Genomic DNA, 20,856 nt, shown 5'->3' on the forward strand with positions numbered 1-20,856 from the left:
TGTGTATATGCATATATACCCTGTTACCAGGGTCTATCTGGTGGTGTCGGTACGGAGCTTTTTCACTTTATACACTGCTGCCTGGTGGGAGAGGCAATCCACCCCAGCCCCGAGCTTCCCTGCACACTCTTGCTGATATGCCCGCAACACAAGGTCCTGGCCGCTCTACATCCAGGCCGTTTCTCAAGGTTGTGTTTGCAGTGAGTAACGCTGAGGGATGAAGTAATGTCTCCCTTCAGGACAAAGAGCAAGCTTGCTTACCACCTACTCGAAAAGAAGGAAATTCTCCAAGCTCAGTGTTCCTCAGCTGTGGGGCAAGCCTCTCCGTGGTCACCCCTGTGGGGCTCAGGGGGGTAAGTGGAACTGAAGCAGACGGCGCTCCTGCTGAGCAATGAGTTTGCTGAGCAATGAGTAGTGGATTCCTATGTCTGTGATCCAGGAGTCTCACGTCTTTGTCAGACTAACTCGTTAGCTTGTGAGTGGGGTACAATCCCAGGCCCTGACATTGGCCTGTTTCAATCATCTATCATGTACATGCATTATTACTTTTACAACATAAAAATCAGTTTTGATTTTTTTAAAAGAAAGGCAAAAAACCGTACACATACTGAGAGTCAAAGCTTACAAATGAAAGGAAAATAAGAAAACATCAAACACCCAAAGAAGAAAGTAAAGAATTCTCTACTCATACCTACCCAGTGAAACTTGTTAATACCTCAGTGAATACCTTTTCAGACTGCCTTCCATGTAGATTCCCACATTTTTATTAGTCTTCTGCAAAAGTAAGATCATAGCATATACAGTGCTTAATAACCACCTTGATTTAGTCAGGCAGTCCACGACTGGGGGCCATTGTAGTGACCTACCCCTGCAAGCTTCTTGAGAAGTCAAGAGCCCACCAGGGATTTCACACAGCCTGCAAAGCCTTCCACTGCCCCAGCCAGAGTCGAGGGCTTCCTCTTGCCCTGGTACTTCCTGGGAGCTCTTGGGGCAGGAGAAGTGTTAGCCTTGGGTGCTGGCCTAACAGCTCGGGGACCACAAAGGCAAAGGAAACCACCTTCCCCTCCCATCTCCTCCTCTGCACCCCCTGGTTCTCAAGCATGCATTTCCACCACCCCTGCTCTGACACATATCCCTATCCCAGCTTCACGGCTTGCCATCCCATTTTCCAGAGGAGACCCGGGAATCCCCATTCCAGACCCCGCCCACCATCCCCACCTGCTTCAGCTGAGACCCCAGAGCCCCTGTCATCATCTCAGACCCTGAAAGAGCGAGTGATGCCTCTCTCATCACACGGCAATGTAGGAGCAGGGCGGGTGGGGCAGGATGCTGGGGTGGGTGGAGCCAGGGCCACTTCCTTTCCCCTTGAGGCCCCACCACCAGTCTTGCCCCAGCTTCAGGAGTTGGAGCAGCCTGGTCCCAGCCCTGTGCCCTTATCCACTGAGCTGGTAAGTGGTGTGGCCTGGTGGGGCAGGGGCTTCAGTGGACCTGGGAATGTGCCTCTGGCTTGAGAAGACCTTGATAGATAATGGGAAAAGAGGACGAGGAGCCATTGGGGCTGAATGGGGTCAGCGCAGGCCAGGAGGGGGTGGGCTGTTGCTGGAGCCGGGGCTGCCAACGCCCAAGGGGGCCTATGGGGTAGATTCGATGGGGGAGCTGCCAGCGTCTTGTTACTTCTGATACTAGTAAAAGCAAGGGTGGAAAAAGCCGTTGAACCGCAGAGTTGGGCCCGGCAGTTGGCAGGGAAGTGGGCAGGAGGGAGGGCCTGGCTAGGTCCTGCCCCCCGCCCCCAGCTCCTTATGTATTCTATTTCTTCAACTTCCCCACCCTCAGGTCCCAACTCCTGCTCATGCCTGTTGCTTTGGAAATGATCCTGCTTCTCCTCCTCTTTGGGAGCGTCTGGGCCCAAAACACGAGCTCAGAGTCTCCGGATGGCACAATTACTTTGCAGGAGTTGGAACCCACAGGGTCCTCTGCTTCTTTGGTCTCAAATATCTACGAGACCACAAAATTCAACTCAATGACATCTAATTTTGCAACAACCGAGGTCCCTAAGACAGATGACAGCACTGAGCACAAGATCTTCCCGCCTTCCTCAATTCCCTATACAGCCAATGAGGTTTCCTCTCCTGGGACTTCCATTGCTGCCAGCAGGGGCCCTCCTGTAAATGAGTCAATAATCTCCCAGAAAGATTCCGCCAAAACATTATCAATGCCCCTGGAAATCTCTAATGCAACCAGTATACCTGCTGTCCCAGTAGTGAAGTCTGCAGGATTCCACACTACGACTGGTGAAACCATGGCAACTAGCCCTCTGGAGACCTCCAGTGGGACCAGTGGACCCCCTGTCACCACAGCTACTAGCTCTCTGGAGACCTCTGATGGGACCAGTGGACCCCCTATCACCACAGCAGTCAGCTCTCTGAAGACCTCCAATGTGACCAGCGGACCCCCTGTCATCATGGAAACTAGCTCCCTAAAGACCTCCAAGGAGACCAGTGGACTTCCTGTCACCATGGCAACTACGTCTCTGAAGACCCCCCTGGGGACCAGTGGCTCCCCCACCTTTGGAGTAAAAATATCCAGCCCAACGTCCTCCACAAGCAGTAGGTCCTCCCCAAATTCAGGCTGGGAGACAAATGGCACCTTGCTGGTAGCTGTGCTTGTGGCCCTGCTGGTGGTCATTTTCCTCATGGCACTACTCCTGCTGTGGCGCCAGCGGCAGAGGCGGAAGACAGGAGTACTGACACTCAGCAGGGGTGGAAAACACAACGGGGTGGCAAATGCCTGGGCTGGGGTAGCCCAGGTGTCTCATGAGGAGGCCGCGATAATAACAGAGGGAGCGTCTGGGGGTAACAATGACTCTGGGGTCCCCCAGGGGGAGGGGTCTGGCCAGCGGCCCACACTTACCACTTTCTTTGGTAGACGGAAGTCTCGCCAGGGCTCCGTGGCGCTGGAGGAGCTAAAGCCTGGGCCATCCTCCAGCCTAAAGGGGGAGGAAGAGCCACTGGTGGGCAGCAAGGATGAGGCTGCGGAGACCTCTGCTTCTGATGGGCCAGGAGAGAGAGATGTGGAGGCCCCTTAACGTTTGAGAATAATAAGACTGGAGCTCAGAATCGTTCCCGCTTTCATCACCTTCCCTCCTGTCATCATCACCCAGCATTCTCACCCAGCACCCTTTGGATTTTCACCCAGCATCTTCACCCTGAATCATCATTCAGCTCTTCTAGTCAGCAGCCCATGCAGCACCCACATCCAGCGTGTAGATCAGGGCTGACACCCACTGAACCCTTGTAGATTGAATGAACGAACTTTCCTCATCAACCCCTACTTCTCCCCATCACATTTTCTCCACATTTCTGTCCTTGAAACCAGCTGTTGAGTCTCCGTAAAGGCCAAACTTCCTTGACTTACGATTTCTCAGAGGATTCCCCAGGAATACCAGAGTCTGGGAAGAAGAGGAAATGGCAACCCAGCAAACTCCCACCTTAGGATTACTCTGGAAAGTACATTTGGCCCCATGGATTAGGACAGTCCTACCGGCTCAGCCCATGAACTGCCTTTAACTCCAGGCGCCAGTGCTCTGTGCTAGGCCAGCCTGGAGCATGGGCTGGGTGGTGTCACCCAGCTGTGGTCTCAGGTGCGTCTGAGACGGCCCCTGGACCCTAGGCTGGCTCACGGTCCCAGCCACCACATTCTCCCCCAACTCTGGACTGAGGCAGCCAGAGGCTTCAGCTGTTTCTCCTCCCAAGAGCAGAGGTGAGAAGAGTTTCTGGGCAGATGTAGTTCTTAGAAGTCTCGGCATCTGCGTGGGTCCACTCATGCATGCAGTTTGTGTGCAAGAGGCGAGGACTCGGTGATGCTTGTGAAGGGCAGTGTCGAGCACAGTTGGGTGAGGGAGGGGGCAGGAAGGGCTGCAGAGGCTGAGGAGATGCCGCCCTCAGGAGGTGCTGAGAACATAGGCACCCTCGTCTTTGCTCCGATGGGGTGGAGGTGGAAGATTAAATTCCGTCTGTGGCAGGGCTTGACAGAAAGACTGCATGTGTGACCAAGTGTGGTTCTTCAGCTCAGCCGCTATGTCCCTTCCTCAAAGCCCCCCCCCTCCACCCCCCCTCTCCCCAGTGCACACACGAGAGTCCCAGGTCATGCTGATGCTGTTACAAGTTTAATGTGTTTGTCTGTATCCCCTCTTCCATTCTACAAGGAGGGTCAGTGAGAGAGTGAGCTGTGACAGGCCTCCAGAACCAGGGGCATCCCTGTGGCTCTGGGATGGAGAGGAGGGGACAAGACCCAACTGTGCTATCTCTGAGACCAGCCCAGGCCAGAACCCAGGGCACCGCATGGACCAGAGGCCGTTGGTATTTCCCCAGGGCAAAGAGGAAATTTGCAAAGAGGAAGTTGTTGAGTCAGAGGAGCAGTGGATGAGAGCAGACACATTGACCTACAAAAGGAGAGGCCACGCAACTCCATGAGAGCGTGACTGCCAGGTGGTTTGGATTGGAGGGGACACCAGAGGCTGGGAAAGGGCCCCCAGGTGGGTCAGTTCATGGGGGTGTGGAAGAGGGATGAGGAGAGAAGCGGCGGAAAGTGGCCACGGATCCGCCCGGAATTCTGCCACCCATGCCTGGGCGAGCTGGGGTGGAAATCCTGCCTTGACCACGCAAACCTGGGCGCCTTTTCTTTCTCTTTCTTGGACGTGCCACACAGGCACAAGGGGTCTTAGTTCCCCGACCAGGGATCGAACCTGCACACCCCTCCTCACCCCGGCCAAAATAAATAAATAATAAAATATTGAAAATACTAATTTTGTCCTGACAGTAAAATAACATTTTTCTTCTTTTGCAAAACTACCAGCACATTCTAGTTTCTTAAATAACAGCATTCTCGGGCTTCCCTGGTGGCGCAGTGGTTGAAAGTCCGCCTGCCGATGCAGGGGACGCGGGTTCGTGCCCCAGTCCGGGAAGATCCCACATGCAGCGGAGCGGCTAGGCCTGTGAGCCATGGCCGCTGAGCCTGCGCGTCCGGAGCCTGTGCTCCGCAACGGGAGAGGCCGCAACAGTGAGAAGCCCGCGTACCGCAAAAACAAACAAACAAACAAAAAAAAAAAACAGGATTTTCTCTCACACACAACCATATACAGTGTATTATTCTTCATCTTATATTTTAAAATGCATGTTTCTATTTTATTTTCAATAGTACACATTAAGATCATGGTTACAAATACAGCTTTGTCATCCAGTGCAAACTCCAGATGGAAGAAGGATTTGGATGGGGACGATCTTGAGAAGTCTATTAATGTAATTCACTTTTGCAGACAGGAAAAGGGCCTCCGAGCATGGTTCTATGGACATTTCATTTCTGAAAATGGACATTTACGCCTCATTTTCCTCTGCATCCGTATTTCTGCTCCTGTTCTGGGGAGGTTGGGGGTCGAGCCATTAGCCATCAGAAAACCCAGGGTATTTTGGAGACCATCTACATGTCCCCAGCAATGAGCTGCCAATGGGTGCCTGTGTGCCTTAGCCCCTTGGGGTGCTTAGCATCTGCCTGCCCAGCTAGTGGCTTCAGGACAGCCTAGCTGGACCATGCCCCAGATCCCCAAAGCTGCCGGCCATGGAAAGGGCCACATGCTCACTCCTGCGTTTGCGCATGCTCTGCCAGAAGCCTGTGCACCCCCGTCCTGTCCCACCACACACACATCTTGACTTCCCGCCAAACTCCTCTCAACCATCAAGATGTAGTTCAAATGTCACTGCCTTTGCGAAGCCGCCCCTGCTGCCTCTATCCCAAACAGATAGAGTATTTCTCTTCCACTCTTACAGCACCTTGCGTGACAGTACAAACAACTGGACTGTAATCACGTGAAGGTGTCCCCCATTCATTAGGGTGTAGCCCCTTCAAGTCCACCTGTCATCTTTGTGGCTCCAGAGGCCAGAGCCTGGCATGTCTACCTAATATATGTTTACTGAATGGAGAGGTGAATGGATTAATGAATGAGCAAACAATGGTTTTCAAGTAAACCATGGCAAGGTCAGATCTGTCCTTTGAATGAAACTGGCATCCAGGAGCATGGCCTGAGGCAGTGGGACCTGAGACGGGAGCATTAGTCTAGTTCAAGTTAGATAGAGTGGGAGTCTGGCCTAAGGTGAAAGAAGAGGTCAGGTTTGAAATATATTTATTCAGAGAATAAGGTTTTTAGAACTAATTGACTATTGAGGTGATGGGGGAAGAATGAGGTTAGACTCTTAAAGTTTCTGTCTTGGAAAATGGAGGAGATGCTGACATCACTATGTGGAAATGCAAAGAGGTGAGCAGTTTGGGGGGAAAACACGAGTATTTATTTATTTATTTTTTATTTATATTTTGGCCACACCGCGCACTTTGCAGGATCTTAGTTCCCCGACCAGGGATTGAATCTGGGCCACAGCAGTGAAAACGCTGAATCCTAGCCACTCGACAACCAGGGGACTCCCCATGAGGGGTGTTAGAAGTAGAGGCCTGGAAGTTGCAAGGGAAGTCAGAGCTGGAGATATAGATTAAGGAGTTATCTGATGTTAGATAGCAATTTAAATAATGGCATTGGTGGATAAATGCATAAACTGTGTAGAATGAGAAAAGGAGAGAGCTGTGGAGAGAAGCTTCATGTGTTAGTCAGGGCAGGCTAAGTGCTGTAACAAACAACCCCCAATTCTCAGGGGTAGAACTCAAGAGAAGCTTTTTCCTTGCTTATGTAACAATTTAATGTTGGCATTTGGAGGGTGACCTTCCATGAGGTCATTCAGGGACCCAGACTCCTTCCATCTTGTGGCTCTGTCATTCCCAGGGCGGATCATGGGAAGACTAGAGCGACACGCATCACTTTTGCTCACATTCCATTGGACAGAATTCAGTCATATGGTGGCCTCCATGCAAAGGAGGCTGGGAAATGTAGTTTAGCTTGTGCCCAAGAGGAAAAGAGGAACAGTCCCGCCACACTGAGGGGACACCACAGTTTGAAGGCTCCCTGTAGGAAGAAGGACCTGTAGGAAACAGAAAAGAGCCTTTAGGAGAGAAACCAGGAGAAAATGACATCTCGGGGGGAAAAAGGGAGAAATAGTTTGGAGAAGGGCTGTCAGGAGCTGACCTGGACTAGAGTGAGGCAAGCAAGGCAGTAAGGTGTAAAATGGAGCTTGAGAGTGAGACCTTCTTCAGTTTTGTGCCCCAGGACCCTTGCTTGCCTCACCCAAGTCCAAGTCCTGGCAGGGTCACATGCTGCAGAGGCAGAAATGGGAGAAGGCTGGGAAGAGGCCAGTGTCTGGCAATCAGTGGTCCCAGAGGCTTTAGCAAGTGGTTCTGATGAAGAACTGGAGTCCCCAGCACTTCTGGGACAGGAACTTGCCTGAAGTCACAGTACAATAATTGGCAGTTTCCTGGTTTTCTTGTTCAGAAGCCCGGCTCTGATCTGCTCAGGGCCCTTAAAGTACCTTGGGAAGAAGGAAGAGAAGGAAATGGCTTTTTGTTGAGTTTCTACTCTGTGTCACCTGCAGAGTTTTTTCACTTGATTCTCAGTTGAAGCCATGAGGTTGGTATTATCCCATTTTACAGCTAAGGAAATGGAGGCGCAGAAAAAGGTAAAGAAGTATTTGAGATCAAAAAGAAGGGAAGTAGGATTTTCCCAGTGCACCATCAAAAACGCTCTCCAGCCATCACAGGGAGCACACCCTGGGGCAGGGTCAGGGAGGATGGGTGAGTGGAGAGAACAGGGCCGAGGCTCAGAGAGGAGAGGACTTCTGAGTTATATGACTGAGTGTCCTGGAGGCCAGAGGGAGCCCCAGAGAACCAGGGCAGGGCCAGTCAGGGCTGGTCAGACCGGCCCCTCCCCCTCCCCCTCCCGCCCCACCCCCTCCCCCAGTCTCCGGCCTCTCCAAACACTAGACGGAGCTGTGGGCACACCAGTCGGCCAGCTCCAGGCTGTCATGGACCCTGAAGGTAAAGAAGCCTCCCAGACCTCTCTCCCCTGTATCCCTACATCACCACCTGCCCCTCTCCTGCCCATCACCCATCCCATCTTATCTCCGTCCCCATCCCCCACCTTCCCCAAGTCTTCGCTGGTCTCTAACTACTCTCTTACCCCTCCCCCATCTCCCTCCAACCTCTCTGAACCCAAGCACTCCTTTCTGCCCTGCAAAGACCTCTTCTCACTCTTCTTTATCCTTCTACGATAGGTTCCCAAGTGAGCTCTGGGGAAGAAAGGGGCTTGAGCCCCAGGAAATTCAGGGGTGGCCTGGAGTAGGCCACATCTCCTGGGGACTGAAGTGGCCGGGCAGTGGGAGGCTGGACCTGGAGCAGCTCTGGACTTTGCCCCTCACTAGCAGCTCTGGAGGAGTGAGGCAAAGTCCTGTCCCATCTGCCTCGGGGTGGGGGAAGGGAGCCTGAGTCCTGTGATCCCTGTGATTCCTGTGCATTTGGGGAGTGACATTGTGAAGGAGGCTGGATGCAGGATGATACACGCCAGGCTCTGGAGTCAAAAGGCTCCTGTTTGAATCCCAGCTCCACCAGGAACAGACTGTGTGTTCTTGAGCAAGTCACTTGATGTCTCAGAGCCTCACTTCCTTGTATTGCAGTATCTGCAAAATGACAATAATAGTTCCCTGCTCACCAGGTTGGGGATGCAGGCGGGCGGGAAACGACATGAGCGTGGAGGGCTCCCTGCAGTTCCACATTCCCCTCCCTGGGCTTCTCCTTCCCCAGCTCCGACCTTCCTCCCCTGGTCTAGGGCTTCTGCTGGCCCCATACCCAGCCCTTCTGGCTTGGCCGTGGAACCAGCTTTTGGGGGTCCAGACTACTTCTTGGTTTAGAAATGATCTCAGAGTCAGAGCCTGGGTTCAAGTCCCATCCCTGCCACCTGCTAGTTGTGTGACAAGATGCTTAGCCTCGCTGTGCCTCGGTTTCCTCATTGATCAGGTGAAAGCAGTGTCTTCCCTTGGGTTGTTGTGAGGATGAAATGAGATCATACACGTCAAGCGGCTGGCACAGAAATCACTCAGTAGTTATGCTGGAGTCACATCCATCACTCCAGTCTGCCTCTCCAGTCCTGAGCCTGTCCCAGGTTCCAGTTCCATTTTGGGGACATGTCCCTGGCGTGTCAAAATCAAAGTCCTCCCCTACGCCAGTTCCATTTCTATTCGTGCCTCACCAGCCTCCTACTCGGACTGGAAACCTCAGGGTCACCTTTGACAGCTCACTCTCCCTTGAACCCCAATATCCAGACAGTTGCTGCATCCTATGGATTTACCTCCACGTCTTTCTGTTCCCACCTCCCTCTGACGGAGCCTTCCTCTGCCTGGCAGCCTTCACGCACGTGATGACACTGATGTTTAACTCTGGGCCAGGCCAGAAGTGTCGGCTCTGGGATCACTGACCTGCGGGAATTAAACCAGGAGGGAGTAGTCGAGTCAGGGGGTGAGGCAAAGGCTGGGGACGTGGGGCAAAGGAGGGCCGAGGACAGAGTTGGGGCAGAAGCAGATGGCAGGCTGGGGGCCAAGGTGTGAGGGGGCGGGGCCAGGTCTGGAGGCATGGTGTGCAGGGAGCGGTCCCCTTACAGATGCCCTGCCCTTAAATTTTACCGGGACTCACTGCTTCCTGGTCCAGGCTGTTGCAACAGCCTTGCAACTTATATCTTTCAAAAATGCTAGGCACAACTTAAACATTTAAACTCACAAGTGCATTTTTGATCAAGTGACTTCTGATCAAAAGTCTTATGGATTTTCCATTGCTTATTTAATGAGAACCTAACTGTTTCCTATCATTCAGGGCCTGCTCAGTCTGGCCCCGTCCTACCACTCAGCCCTCTCTCTCGCTACCCTCCACGTGCAACTTCACCGACTTATACCCCAGGCCTCCCACTGCTGGGCCTTTGCTCTCTCCCATTCTCTCTGCTTGGGGGGCCTTCCTCTCACCTGTCCAATGCCAGCCTATTCTCAGAGCCAACCTTCCTGAGTCTTCTCTTACTGCTCTTGTATCTTAACGACAGGTCATCTCTCCTTGCTCTGAAACCCTATAGGTCATTTTACCACTTGTGTGATGGGCAATCGCATCTGGCTCTATTTGGAGGTCATTTCTCCTCTCTAGGGAGAGAAGGGGAAAAGGAAAGAACATTTATCTGGAAGCTGGGGTGCTAACCAGCCTCTGTCTCCCTCTGGTGTTTGCCAAATGGATCAACAAATAAATAGATGGGAGAACAAAATTGCCGCGAGTCAGACACCTGGGTTCAAAGGCATCTGGCTGGGCATTGGCTCAGGCACTTGACGTGAATCACCCATTCCCTCCTCGTTGTAGCCCTGTGACTTCCTCATGAAACTGACTCTCAGAGAGGTTAGGAAATTGCCTAGGGTCACCCAGCATGTAGGTGGTGGAGCTGGGATTCAAACGAGGCGTTTCTGAACCCCCAACCCAAGCTCTTCCTACTACACCAGGGACAGAGCCCTGGATTCTTGGGTGTGGCTTGTAGAGCTCTGTGAATAGTGATATAATAAATATATAATAATTTTAAGTATAATTTTGTGCTCAGTGTGGTGAGGTTGGGTACATGAGGGGACTCTGGGGCCAGCCCGCCTAGACTTATGATCTTGCCTCCACACTTCCCAGCTGTGTGAACTTTGGGCAAATTACTTGCTTCTTCAGTGCCTCAGTTTCCTTATCTGTAAAATGGAGATAATAATGGTACCTCCTTATGAGGGTTGTTGTGAGGATTAAATGTGTTAATATATAGAATATGCTGGGAACAGTGCTTGGGAAGGACCATAAAAGTGTTAGCTGTTATTATTATTACACATGATGTCACTCTAGATTCTATTACAGACAAGTGGTAGCAGGCACCAGAGTTGGTTTTTTTTTTTTTTTTTTTTTTTGCGGTACGCGGGCCTCTCACTGTTGTGGCCTCTGCCGTTGCGGAGCACAGGCTCCGGACGCGCAGGCTCAGCGGCCATGGCTCACGGGCCCAGCCGCTCTGCGGCATGTGGGATCTTCCCGGACCGGGGCACGAACCCGTGTCTCTGGCATCGGCAGGCGGACTCTCAACCACTGCCCCACCAGGGAAGCCCAGCACCAGAGTTTTAAGAAAAACTTATAAAGGCAAAACCTTTAAAACTGACGTCTATCTATTTAATGTTTTTTCCTGTAAATTGGGGAAAACAATCATTACTTGGTTTTAGCTGGAACACTTTGTCAGCCTCGTATAACATCACTGTTGCTGCAAGCACAGGCCACATGGTTACACGTGGTTACACATCAAATTAAGAACAAAAACTTGTGATAATTTGTTTTAGGTGCATTTGCAGACCCTGACTTTGTGCCGGCCCATCAAAGGCATGAATGAGTGTTTATTAAATGACTGAAGGAAAGATGCAGAGATGGAAGTTCTGATTCTGGCCCAGTCTCTCCCGGTACAGAGCCACTGGCCAGTTAGGGCAATATAGAAACACAGTAAAAGTCAGTCAACAATCCAGACAAGAACGGCACAAGTGCCAGTGGGGGAAAATGTCTTCAAATATTCTGCCAGAGTCAGTTTATCTATATCGTTTTACATTATTTGTAAAGAGACAAATGCAGGAAATTTCCAGATGCTTTTCCCTCAAAAACAGAGGCACCAATTTTAATAAAATTTAATAAATTAAATTTAATAAAATTCTGGAATAACCAACTAAGAAAGGATTGCCTCGAGAGATCAAGGTTATACCCCGCAGGGTAACACTGTAATCTCTGAAGTCCAGGCATCTTGAGAGAATATTTACATATAACAACGGCAAGAATAAAAAGGGGACAGGGCGTTACAGCTGTTTCCTCTGTGCAGCCACTTCTCCTCAGGCAGCTGCAAAAACAGCCCCACTCCTCTCTGCAGTTCCTTTCGCGACAGTGGCTAATTAGGGGAGCCCTTATTTTCAAAGCTACCCACAGGAATCCCTTTTGTTGGAAATGCACGAGAGAGTTGGGGCCTAAAGAAAACCAGATGTATTTATTTTTCACGAACATTCTGCATTTACAATAGGCGATCAGAACAGCTGATCTTGCCTAAGTGGGCAAGAGAGTAACCCGTGGGTGAAGGCTGTGTGGTTCTAAAACCACCTTCTGTGTGTGGACAGGGAAGACCAGAGTCCATGTCAATCATTTTCTTTTCTCTTTTTCTTTAATGTTTTGAATGGTTTGTTTGTTTTTTTGCCTCGCTGCATGGCCTGTGGGATCTCAGTTCCCCAACCAGGGATCGAACCCGTGCCTCCTGCAGGGAAAGCACAGAGTCCTGACCACTGGATGGCCAGGGAATTCCCATTTTCTAGCTCTGCTCTTTAGGTAATTTCTCTTTGCATTTCTGAGCCTAGGTTCTCTGCCTACAAATGGCCTTTACCATGAAGAAGGACAGGTGGGATTTGTGACATTGTATATATAGCAAGTGCCCGGCATCTGGTAGGCACCAGTGTATGGTAGCTATTGTTCTCTTCCTGCGATTCAGAAGCTCTCAACTCTGCTACAAATTAGAATTAAATTACCACATTCCAGACCAGTTATATCAGAATCTCTGTGGGTGGGACCCAGACATTGCATTTGGCAAGCCTCTCCAGATAATTCCATTGTGTAGTCAAGGTTGAGAATCACTGCTCTATTCATCCTAAAAACACTTTCCTTGGGACTTCCCTGGTGGTCCAGTGGTTAAGACCCCATGTTTCCAATGCAGGGGGCGTGGGTTCGATCCCTTTTCAAGGAACTAAGATCCCGCATGGCATGCGGTGTGGCTGAAAAAAACAAAACTAAACTAAAAACTTTCCTTCACCCTATCTTAAGTGAGGGCCCTCTCTCTCCTTTTCTTATTTACCTATTTATTTTACTTTTTTATTATAGAGAATTTAAAACGTACACAAAAATAAACAGAAAAGTATGATGAATCCTCATGTACCCATCATCCAGCTTCAACAACCACCAAATTTTGGCCAAGCCAGTCCCATCCATACCTTTGCTTTTCTTTTCTTTTTTTTTTGGCTGCGCCACACGGCTTGCGGGATCTTAGTTCCTCAACCAGGGATCGAACCTGTGCCCCCTGAAGTGGAAGCATGGATTCTTAACCACTGGACTGTCAGGGATGTCCCCACACCCTTTCTAATTTCTACCTTCCAAGATTACCTTAAAGTAAAACCAGCTGTCAAGTCTCTTCATACATAAACATCTCAGTATTTTAATATTTTTTATTATTTTTAAAAGATAAGGACTTTTAAAAATTAATTAATTATTGGCTGCGTTGGGTCTTTTTTAAAAATTTTAATTTAATTTTTATTTATTTTATTTTTGGCTGAGTTGGGTCTTCGTTGTTGCGCGCGGGCTTTCTCTAGTTGCCGCGAGCGGGGGCTACAGTTCCTTGCAGTACGTGGGCTTCTTATTGTGGTGGCTTCTCTTTGTTGTGTAGCACGGGTGTTAGGCGCTCGGGCTTCAGTAGTTGTGGCTCGTGGGCTCTAGAGCACAGGCTCAGTAGTTGTGGCGCACGGGCTTAGTTGCTCCGCGGCATGTGGAATCTTCCCGGGCCAGGGCTCGAATCCATGTCCCCTGCATCGGCAAGTGGATTCTTAACCACCGCGCCACCAGGGAAGGCCCAGGACTTTTCTTTTTATCACAACCATAACCCACTTCAAAAAAATGTCCTTAATGTTACCAAATACCCAGTCGGCATTCAGATTTTCAGTTGTTTCATAAAAGTTCTAATTTGGTTTCAATTTGTTTGTTTGAAGTAGTATCCAAATAAGATCCATACATTAGTTTTTCCCCAGCTCTGCCACTGGTTAGTATGCATTTTCGACTCTTTCAATCTTTTGTTTTCCTTGCAATGTATGTGTTGAAGAAATTAGGTTATCTTCTGGAGAGTTTCCTATGGTTGTATCCCCGTGGTATAGTTTAACATGTTCCTCTGTCTTCTGGTTTTCTTGTAATTGGTGGTTGCATCTAGAAGTCTGATCTGACTCCGGTTCAGCTGTTTTGGCAAGAGTATTGCATAGGTCGGGGGATGTTCCATCAGGACCGCCTAGTATCTTTCTTCTGATGTTGGCTTTTGATCCAATACCTGGATTCACTGGGTTATTAGGGTTGCAAAATAGTTTCCTGCCTTTTGGCAGAGCACTGGTTCTTGTTCGTTTGTTCAAGTGGACAATTCAAAGCTTTTTAGTAAATTTACTGAGTTTATGCCACCATCATCATAGGCCATTTCCATCACCCCAGTAAGATCCCACGTCATTTAATTTCCAGCCCCAGACCACCACTATTCTGATGTCTGTCTCTCTTAATTTGCCTTTTCTGGATGTTTCTTATAAACGGAGGGATACAACATATGGTCTTGTGTGGGCATTGGTTGTTAACCTTTCTGTGCATCTGAATCCCAGGTGGAGCATCTCCAAAACCTGGATGCATGGGAACCACCCCGGAAAGATTCTGATTCAGTTGATCTGGAATGCACCTGAGCAGCAGAGTTCAAAAAGCTCCGCACGTGATTCCAACGTGCAGCCCAGGCAGGGGGCCCTGCTTTCTCAACTTCTGCAGAGAGGAGCTGTCCACACCCCTCCCCCGCTTCCTCACCTCCTGTCTGTTCCTTGACCATGACAATGTGGCTTCTGCCCCTACCACAAGGCATTAAGTCTGCCCTGGCAAAGCCCTCCCAGGGGCTAAGTGCAATGCTCACTTTCAGCCTTCTTTCTTCTTTTTTTTCTCTCAGCCTTTCTTCTGCTTTGCTTCTGCTCACACCCTAATTGCAACCCTCTTCTCCTTCCAGACATCCACTCCCTCCTGGTGGGACTTCTGTTTTTGACAGCCACGCCTCTGTGTGACATTCAAATCCTGGCGTTTCCCACAGCCCTCCTCTTTCACCCTGCCCTGGTGATCTTACCCACTCAGTGACCATCTGCACACGCTGGTGGCTCCAATTTCTCCATTCCTCACCCCCAAATCTCCTCTGAACTCCAGAACATTCTTCTACCTGTCCTCTGTGCACAGCCACCCACGTTTCCTGATGGCATCTCGACCTTAACATCTGCAAGACCAAAGGCATTCTGTTTATTTATTTATTTATTGGCCACACTGCGTGGCTTGCAGGATCTTAGTTCCCCGACCAGGGATCGAACCCGCACCCCTGGCAGTGGAAGCATGGAGTTCTAACCACTGGACCTCCGGGAAATTCCCCCAAAGTCATTCCTTTTCCCCAGCTCTGCCGCTCTGTCATACGCTCTGACCCACCCGGAGATCCAGTTTCTGTACCTGTAAAATGGGAATGAGCCTCTGTGGTGAGTTCCAAACGAGAGAGCGTCAGGGAGCTGAGGTGCCGTCGACTGGCCATCACAGGGGCGCAGCCTGTGTGGGTTGCTGATTGCTGCCGAACCCCTCCTCCTCCCCAGCCTACCCTGAACAATTCCTTATGTCAGTTTTCAGCTACCCAGGATGGAAACCCCAGGCTTCTACGTCGTATTAGCTGCCAATTCCAGTAGATTCTACCTTAGAAAATACTCTCCCATTTGCCCCGGCTTGCTCTTCCTTTGGTTACTGCCCCAATTTGGGCCTTCATCAGTTTCTGTCTGGCCAACCGCCCCAGCCTCCTTTTGTCTCCCAGCCCATCTCCATTTGGTGGTTGAAGTGACCTTTCTAGAACAAAATCATATCATTCCCTCATTTAAAATTCTGTGATGGCCCCCGGGCTCTGTACACATTCCTCAGGCAATTGGTTTAGTCCCTTTTTCACTCTGGCCTCAGGCCCAAGACATTTCTCCCTTGAATCCTACTCAGCACCCCGTCACCTCCTCGCTCTATTTTCTTGCTTTTGAACCTTCAACACGTGCTGTTTCAGTCCGAAATGTCTTGCCCTCCCTCCTCCCCACCCCCCACCCCTGCCTGGCAAACATTACTCATCCTTCAAGGCCACTAAAACTTCCCCCTTCCCCAGGGACATTTAGTCATTTCTTCCTCTTTGCTCCCACGACTCTTGGTAAATACTTCAGTCATCTCACCAGCAAACACACCTACAATGTTCCTGAAGGCTTTGCAAATATTAACTCCCTTAATTTTCATAACAAGCCTATGAGGTGATCAGTGTTATTATCCCCGTTACAGTTGGGACAATGAAGGCCCCCGACAGGTTGAGTCTCTTGCCCAAGATCACTTAGCTCAAAGTGACAGAGGCAGTACTGGAACCCAGGCCGAGTGGCCCCGGAGTCTGGGCTGTGATTCCACAGCGCGTCCTCTCTGCTCAGAGAACTATCATCAAGCACTTAGTATTAAACTAAACAATATGAAATTGCCGGTGTTTGGCCGTTGACCTATACAAGCAGCACATTTGTCTTTGTCTGGGTCAGCGTGCTGGGCACTTGGGATACAGCAGGAAACTCAGTGGACATTTTGGCCCCAGACAGAAAACACCAGCGGAGGATGACATTGGGGGACGAACAAGGAGCTGGGTGAGCATGTGACCTGATTTAGGAGGTCTGTGAGAGCACCCGGCTGAGGAAGTGATATCTAAGAGAAGGTCTGAAGTTGAGTGAGAGGTGAAGAGGCAGTTTGGGGTGAGGGTGAGGAAAGGGACTTCTAGGAGAAGGCTCAGCCTTGGAACAGCATAAGCGAAGGCCTGAAAGCTAAGAGAAAGAGCTGCTCTCTCTGTCACCTAGCAATGAAGACGTGGCACAGAGCAGGTGCTCAACAAGGATTTGTCCAAAGAATCAATGAAAAATGGAAAGAAGTCAAGAGAGCTGGCGCTAATACAATGAAAGTGAGGCTTTAAGCAGGAGAGTGATCCGCTTAAATTTCCTTTTTCTATGGTTTGATTTTAAAGTCAGGTTTAATGAGGTATAACCACAGACAGTAAAATTCACCCTTTTCTGTGTAAAGCTTTATGAGTCTTGACAAATGCATCAGTGTTATAGCCACCATCACAGACGAGATCTAGACTAGTTCAATCACATCCCAAACTTGGTGCTGCCCCCTTTGTGGCCAGCCCCTCTGCTCCCCCCTCCCCAGGCAGCCACTAGTCTGTTCTCTGTTGCTATCTTTTTTTTTTTTTCCAGAATATAGTCATATAGATGGACACAAATAGCATGTCACCTTTTGAATCTGGCTTCATAGAATAATACATTTGAGATGTGTGCCTATTGGGTATATCAATAGTTGGTTCCTTTTTTTTTATTGCCGAGTAGAATTCTACTGTATACATGCATCACAGTTTTTGTTTATCCAATACTCACCAGTCCAAGGATTCAAATTCACTTTAAAAGCAAACAGTGAATCTAAAAAAAAAAAAAAAAAGAGTGGATATATGTATATGTATAACTGATTTACTTTGCTGTACACCTGAAACTCACACAACATGTGAATCAAATATACTCCAGTAAAAATTAAAAAAAAAAAAGCAAACATCACGGCACCTGGTCTGAATGGAGTGGGGGCCTTTGCATCCATCTCTGCTGTTCGTTCGCTGGCCTTTTGCCTGGCGGGACCGCGAACGGTGGAGGCAGGGACTATATTTTTCTCCCTATCACCGACTTTGTTCTTAGCATCTGGCCCACAGCTGGCTCTGAGTGAGAATGAAAGCCACGTGGGGCAGCTGTGGGCGGGAACTTTGGGGAGGAGAGTCAGGTGCGATAACTGAGGTCTGTGGCTGCTGGTGGGGGACAGGCTCTTGTCTTTGGGGAAGAAGGGCTGGACAAGAAGGGCCCTCCTTCTGCGAGTAGAGCAAGCCAGAATGTCTGGCCTTAACTTCAGCTTGGAGCAAAAGTGGGGGAAACAAAACTAAACTAAATAATACCCCTTCACATGCTATCGAATTGTCTACCCCTCCACCTATGGCACCGCCCACGAGACTGCAGGTCTTCTCTTGGCCGACAGATGGCGATGTTGCACTGCGCCTGAGCTCGGCCTCTGCGGTCACCCCATTCATTTCGACAGAGGCAGCGGTCCATCAACGTGGCACGCCGGCGGGAAGGACCTCAGAGACCACCTTGTCCTTAACACTTATTTTACAGGCAAAGGGCTCACCCACACTCCTGAAGCTCTGTCTCGCAGAGCAGGGGCTCAAACCCAATTTCCCCGTGCTCTTTCCTCCTTATACAACCCCATCTCTAGAGAGGTGACAGTTTTTTTAAACATCAGGTGAAGGAGAGGTTTTCAAGCTAGAGGGCAAAGGTGGAGGAACAGATGTCCATGGCCACAAGGCCTGGCCAGTCTCGCTCTGCTGTCAATATGCTGTGCGACCTCAGCTGACTTGCCTTTCTTCTCTGGTCCTCAGTCTCCACATCTGTAAAAAGCTGAACTTCCAGCTTTAAAATTCTTGGTGCTATAGAGAAGGCAGGGATGGGAAAGACACACAGCTTACATTCTCCTGGGGGCTTCAGCTAGTAAATAACTGATCCTTCTATGCAAGGCAGACGGAAAGTCAAGAGTGGCTTTTAAAATTTATTTTTTATTCGTTTTAAAATAAATTTTATTTATTTATGTATATATGTATGTATGTATTGTCTGCGTCCGGTCTTCCTCGCTGCGCATGGGCTTTCTCTAGATGTGGCGAGCGGGGGCTACTCTTCGTTGTAGTGCACAGGCTTCTCATTGCGGTGGCTTCTTTTGTTGTGAGCATGCGCTCTAGGCGCGCAGGCTTCAGCAGTTGTGGCGCGTGGGCTCAGTAGTTATGGCTCGTGGGCTCTAGAGCTCAGGCTCAGTAGTTGTGGCGCATGGGCTTAGTTGCCCACAGCATGTGGGATCTTCCCGGACCAGGGCTCGAACCCGTGTCTCCTGCATTGGCAGGCAGATTCTTAACCACTGCACCATCAGGGAAGCCCAGAGTGGCTTTTAGGTGGCTGCATTTCTCTTCCACTGGTGAATAGCTGTTGGTCTAGCACTAGGTTTACCAGATAAATTACAGGGCACTCGGTTAAAGATAACTGACAGATAATTTTAAGAATAAATATGTTCTAAATATAGCCTAGAATATATTTATACTAAAAAAGCTTTGATGTTTGTCAGAAATTTAAATTTAACTAGGTGTCCTATATTTTCATTTGGTCAACTGACAACCTTGTTCAGCTCACAAGGCCCACCCAGTGCCTCAGCCCCTCTCCTGGAACCCCCAGGTCTTCACCCTGATTGGCTAGTGCCCAATTCAGCCTGTTGTTAGGTATTTTGACAATCATCCCTGACTACCAGAAAGGCAGCCAAAATGTAACACTGCTCTCCTTTTTTCCCTCCTAGGCCTGGCACTCCTGCTGCCCCCTGCCACTCTGGCCGCCTTGGCAGAAAGCTGGCTTCGAGAGGACTGCCCAGGCCTCAACCACATGGCCTTGGTCACGGGGGCAGCCTCCTCACAGGCGGTGCTGTGGGCCAAGTCCCCCGGAGTGCTGGCTGGGAGGCCCTTCTTTGATGCCATCTTTGCCCAAGTCAACTGCCAGGTCTCCTGGTTCCTCCCCGAGGGATCAAAGCTGGTGCCTGTGGCCAAGGTGGCTGAGGTCCGGGGCCCTGCCCACTGCCTGCTGCTGGGGGAGCGGGTGGCCCTTAATATGTTGGCCCGCTGCAGTGGAGTTGCCAGCGCTGCCGCTGCTGCTGTGGAGACCGCCAGGGGGACCGGCTGGGCCGGGCACGTGGCAGGCACGAGGAAGACGACACCAGGCTTCCGGCTGGTGGAGAAGTATGGGCTCCTAGTGGGCGGGGCCGCCTCCCACCGCTACGACTTGGGAGGGCTGGTGATGGTGAAGGACAACCACGTCGTGGCAGCTGGTGGTGTGGAAAAGGTGTCTGTCTGCCCAGCTGAGCCCCTGCCCTGGCCCTGCTCCAGCCACCCCGCCAGCATTGCCCTTCCCTCTACCAGGGACCCCCAACCACCCCCTGGCAAATAGTGATGGCCTGGGAGTTGGGACACGCAAGACTCCTTGACCCCTCAGTGGTTCCATCTGTAAAATGAACGGTTGGACTTGCTTCTTCACCAGCGTTCTTCTGCTGGTCGGTATGATATTCAAGGGAAAAGGACGAACTATTGGGAACCCAGTGTTGGGCAGGTCACTCTAGCTCCCTGGACCTGTTTCCCGTCTATGAAAATGTTCTTGAAGACCCTTTCCAGTCTTAATGTTCTGAGTCAATTGAACTCAGGTCCAAATGCCAAATAGTTCTGGATTTGGCCATTTTCTTAACCCACAAAAGTGGTAATTTCACTTGGTTTCACCTAATATGCGAGAAGCCATTTCGACGCCTGGTTTCCTCATTAACCCCAAGCTCGTTATCCATCTGGAGCCTCTCGAATGCCAGTCCCAGCTCACTTGCCCAGGGCTGGTTGCCACCCGTGCTCACTCTCACCCTTGCCACCTGACAGGCGGTGAGGGGGGCCCGGCAGGCGGCCGACTTCTCCCTGAAGGTGGAGGTCGAGTGCAGCAGCCTGCAGGAGGCTGCGGAGGCGGCCGAGGCAGGAGCAGACCTCGTCTTGCTGGACAACTTCAGGCCTGAGGTGAGGCGGCGTCTGCTTCCTGGGAAGGGGAAGGGGCTGGGGCGGGGGCTCTCACCTCTCGCTGGCTTGTGTCCCACAGGAGCTGCACCCCACGGCCGCGGCGCTGAAGGCCCGGTTCCCGAACGTGGGCGTGGAGGCGAGCGGAGGCATCACGCTGGACAGCCTCCCTCAGTTCTGTGGGCCCCATATCGATGTCATCTCTTTGGGGATGCTGACCCAGGCTGCCCCGGCCCTCGATTTCTCCCTCAAGCTGTTTGCCAAAGGGGCCACTCCAGTGCCCTACGCCCACCGCTCCTAAAGCCAAGGAGGCTACGCTGGCAGTGGGATAACACGGTTTCATGCAACTCTCACGATTTCACTTCTTTAAGTCCAGTGGCCAACAGAAC

At 50.6% G+C, this 20,856-nt stretch overlaps 2 protein-coding genes across 2 annotated transcripts; both read left to right on the forward strand.

Moving 5' to 3' along the window:
• Positions 1-1,353: 1,353 nt before the first annotated feature.
• SPN (sialophorin) lies at positions 1,354-4,804 on the forward strand. The gene is made up of 2 exons (XM_022588307.2): positions 1,354-1,448; positions 1,834-4,804. The coding sequence occupies exon 2, from the start codon at positions 1,850-1,852 to the stop codon at positions 3,083-3,085; it is 1,236 nt and encodes a 411-aa protein (XP_022444015.1). The 5' UTR covers positions 1,354-1,448; positions 1,834-1,849; the 3' UTR covers positions 3,086-4,804.
• Positions 4,805-7,556: 2,752 nt separating this feature from the next.
• QPRT (quinolinate phosphoribosyltransferase) lies at positions 7,557-20,830 on the forward strand. Its single transcript, XM_022588309.2, has 5 exons — positions 7,557-7,561; positions 7,892-7,968; positions 19,228-19,763; positions 20,339-20,470; positions 20,550-20,830. The coding sequence occupies exons 1-5, from the start codon at positions 7,557-7,559 to the stop codon at positions 20,766-20,768; spliced, it is 969 nt and encodes a 322-aa protein (XP_022444017.2). The 3' UTR covers positions 20,769-20,830.
• Positions 20,831-20,856: the final 26 nt, after the last annotated feature.

The sequence above is a fragment of the Delphinapterus leucas genome, chromosome 15 (genome assembly GCF_059928025.1).
Source record: "Delphinapterus leucas isolate spDelLeu-1000000601 "Yukka" chromosome 15, BTC_Dleu_Yukka2, whole genome shotgun sequence".
NCBI classification, from domain to species: Eukaryota; Metazoa; Chordata; class Mammalia; order Artiodactyla; family Monodontidae; genus Delphinapterus; species Delphinapterus leucas.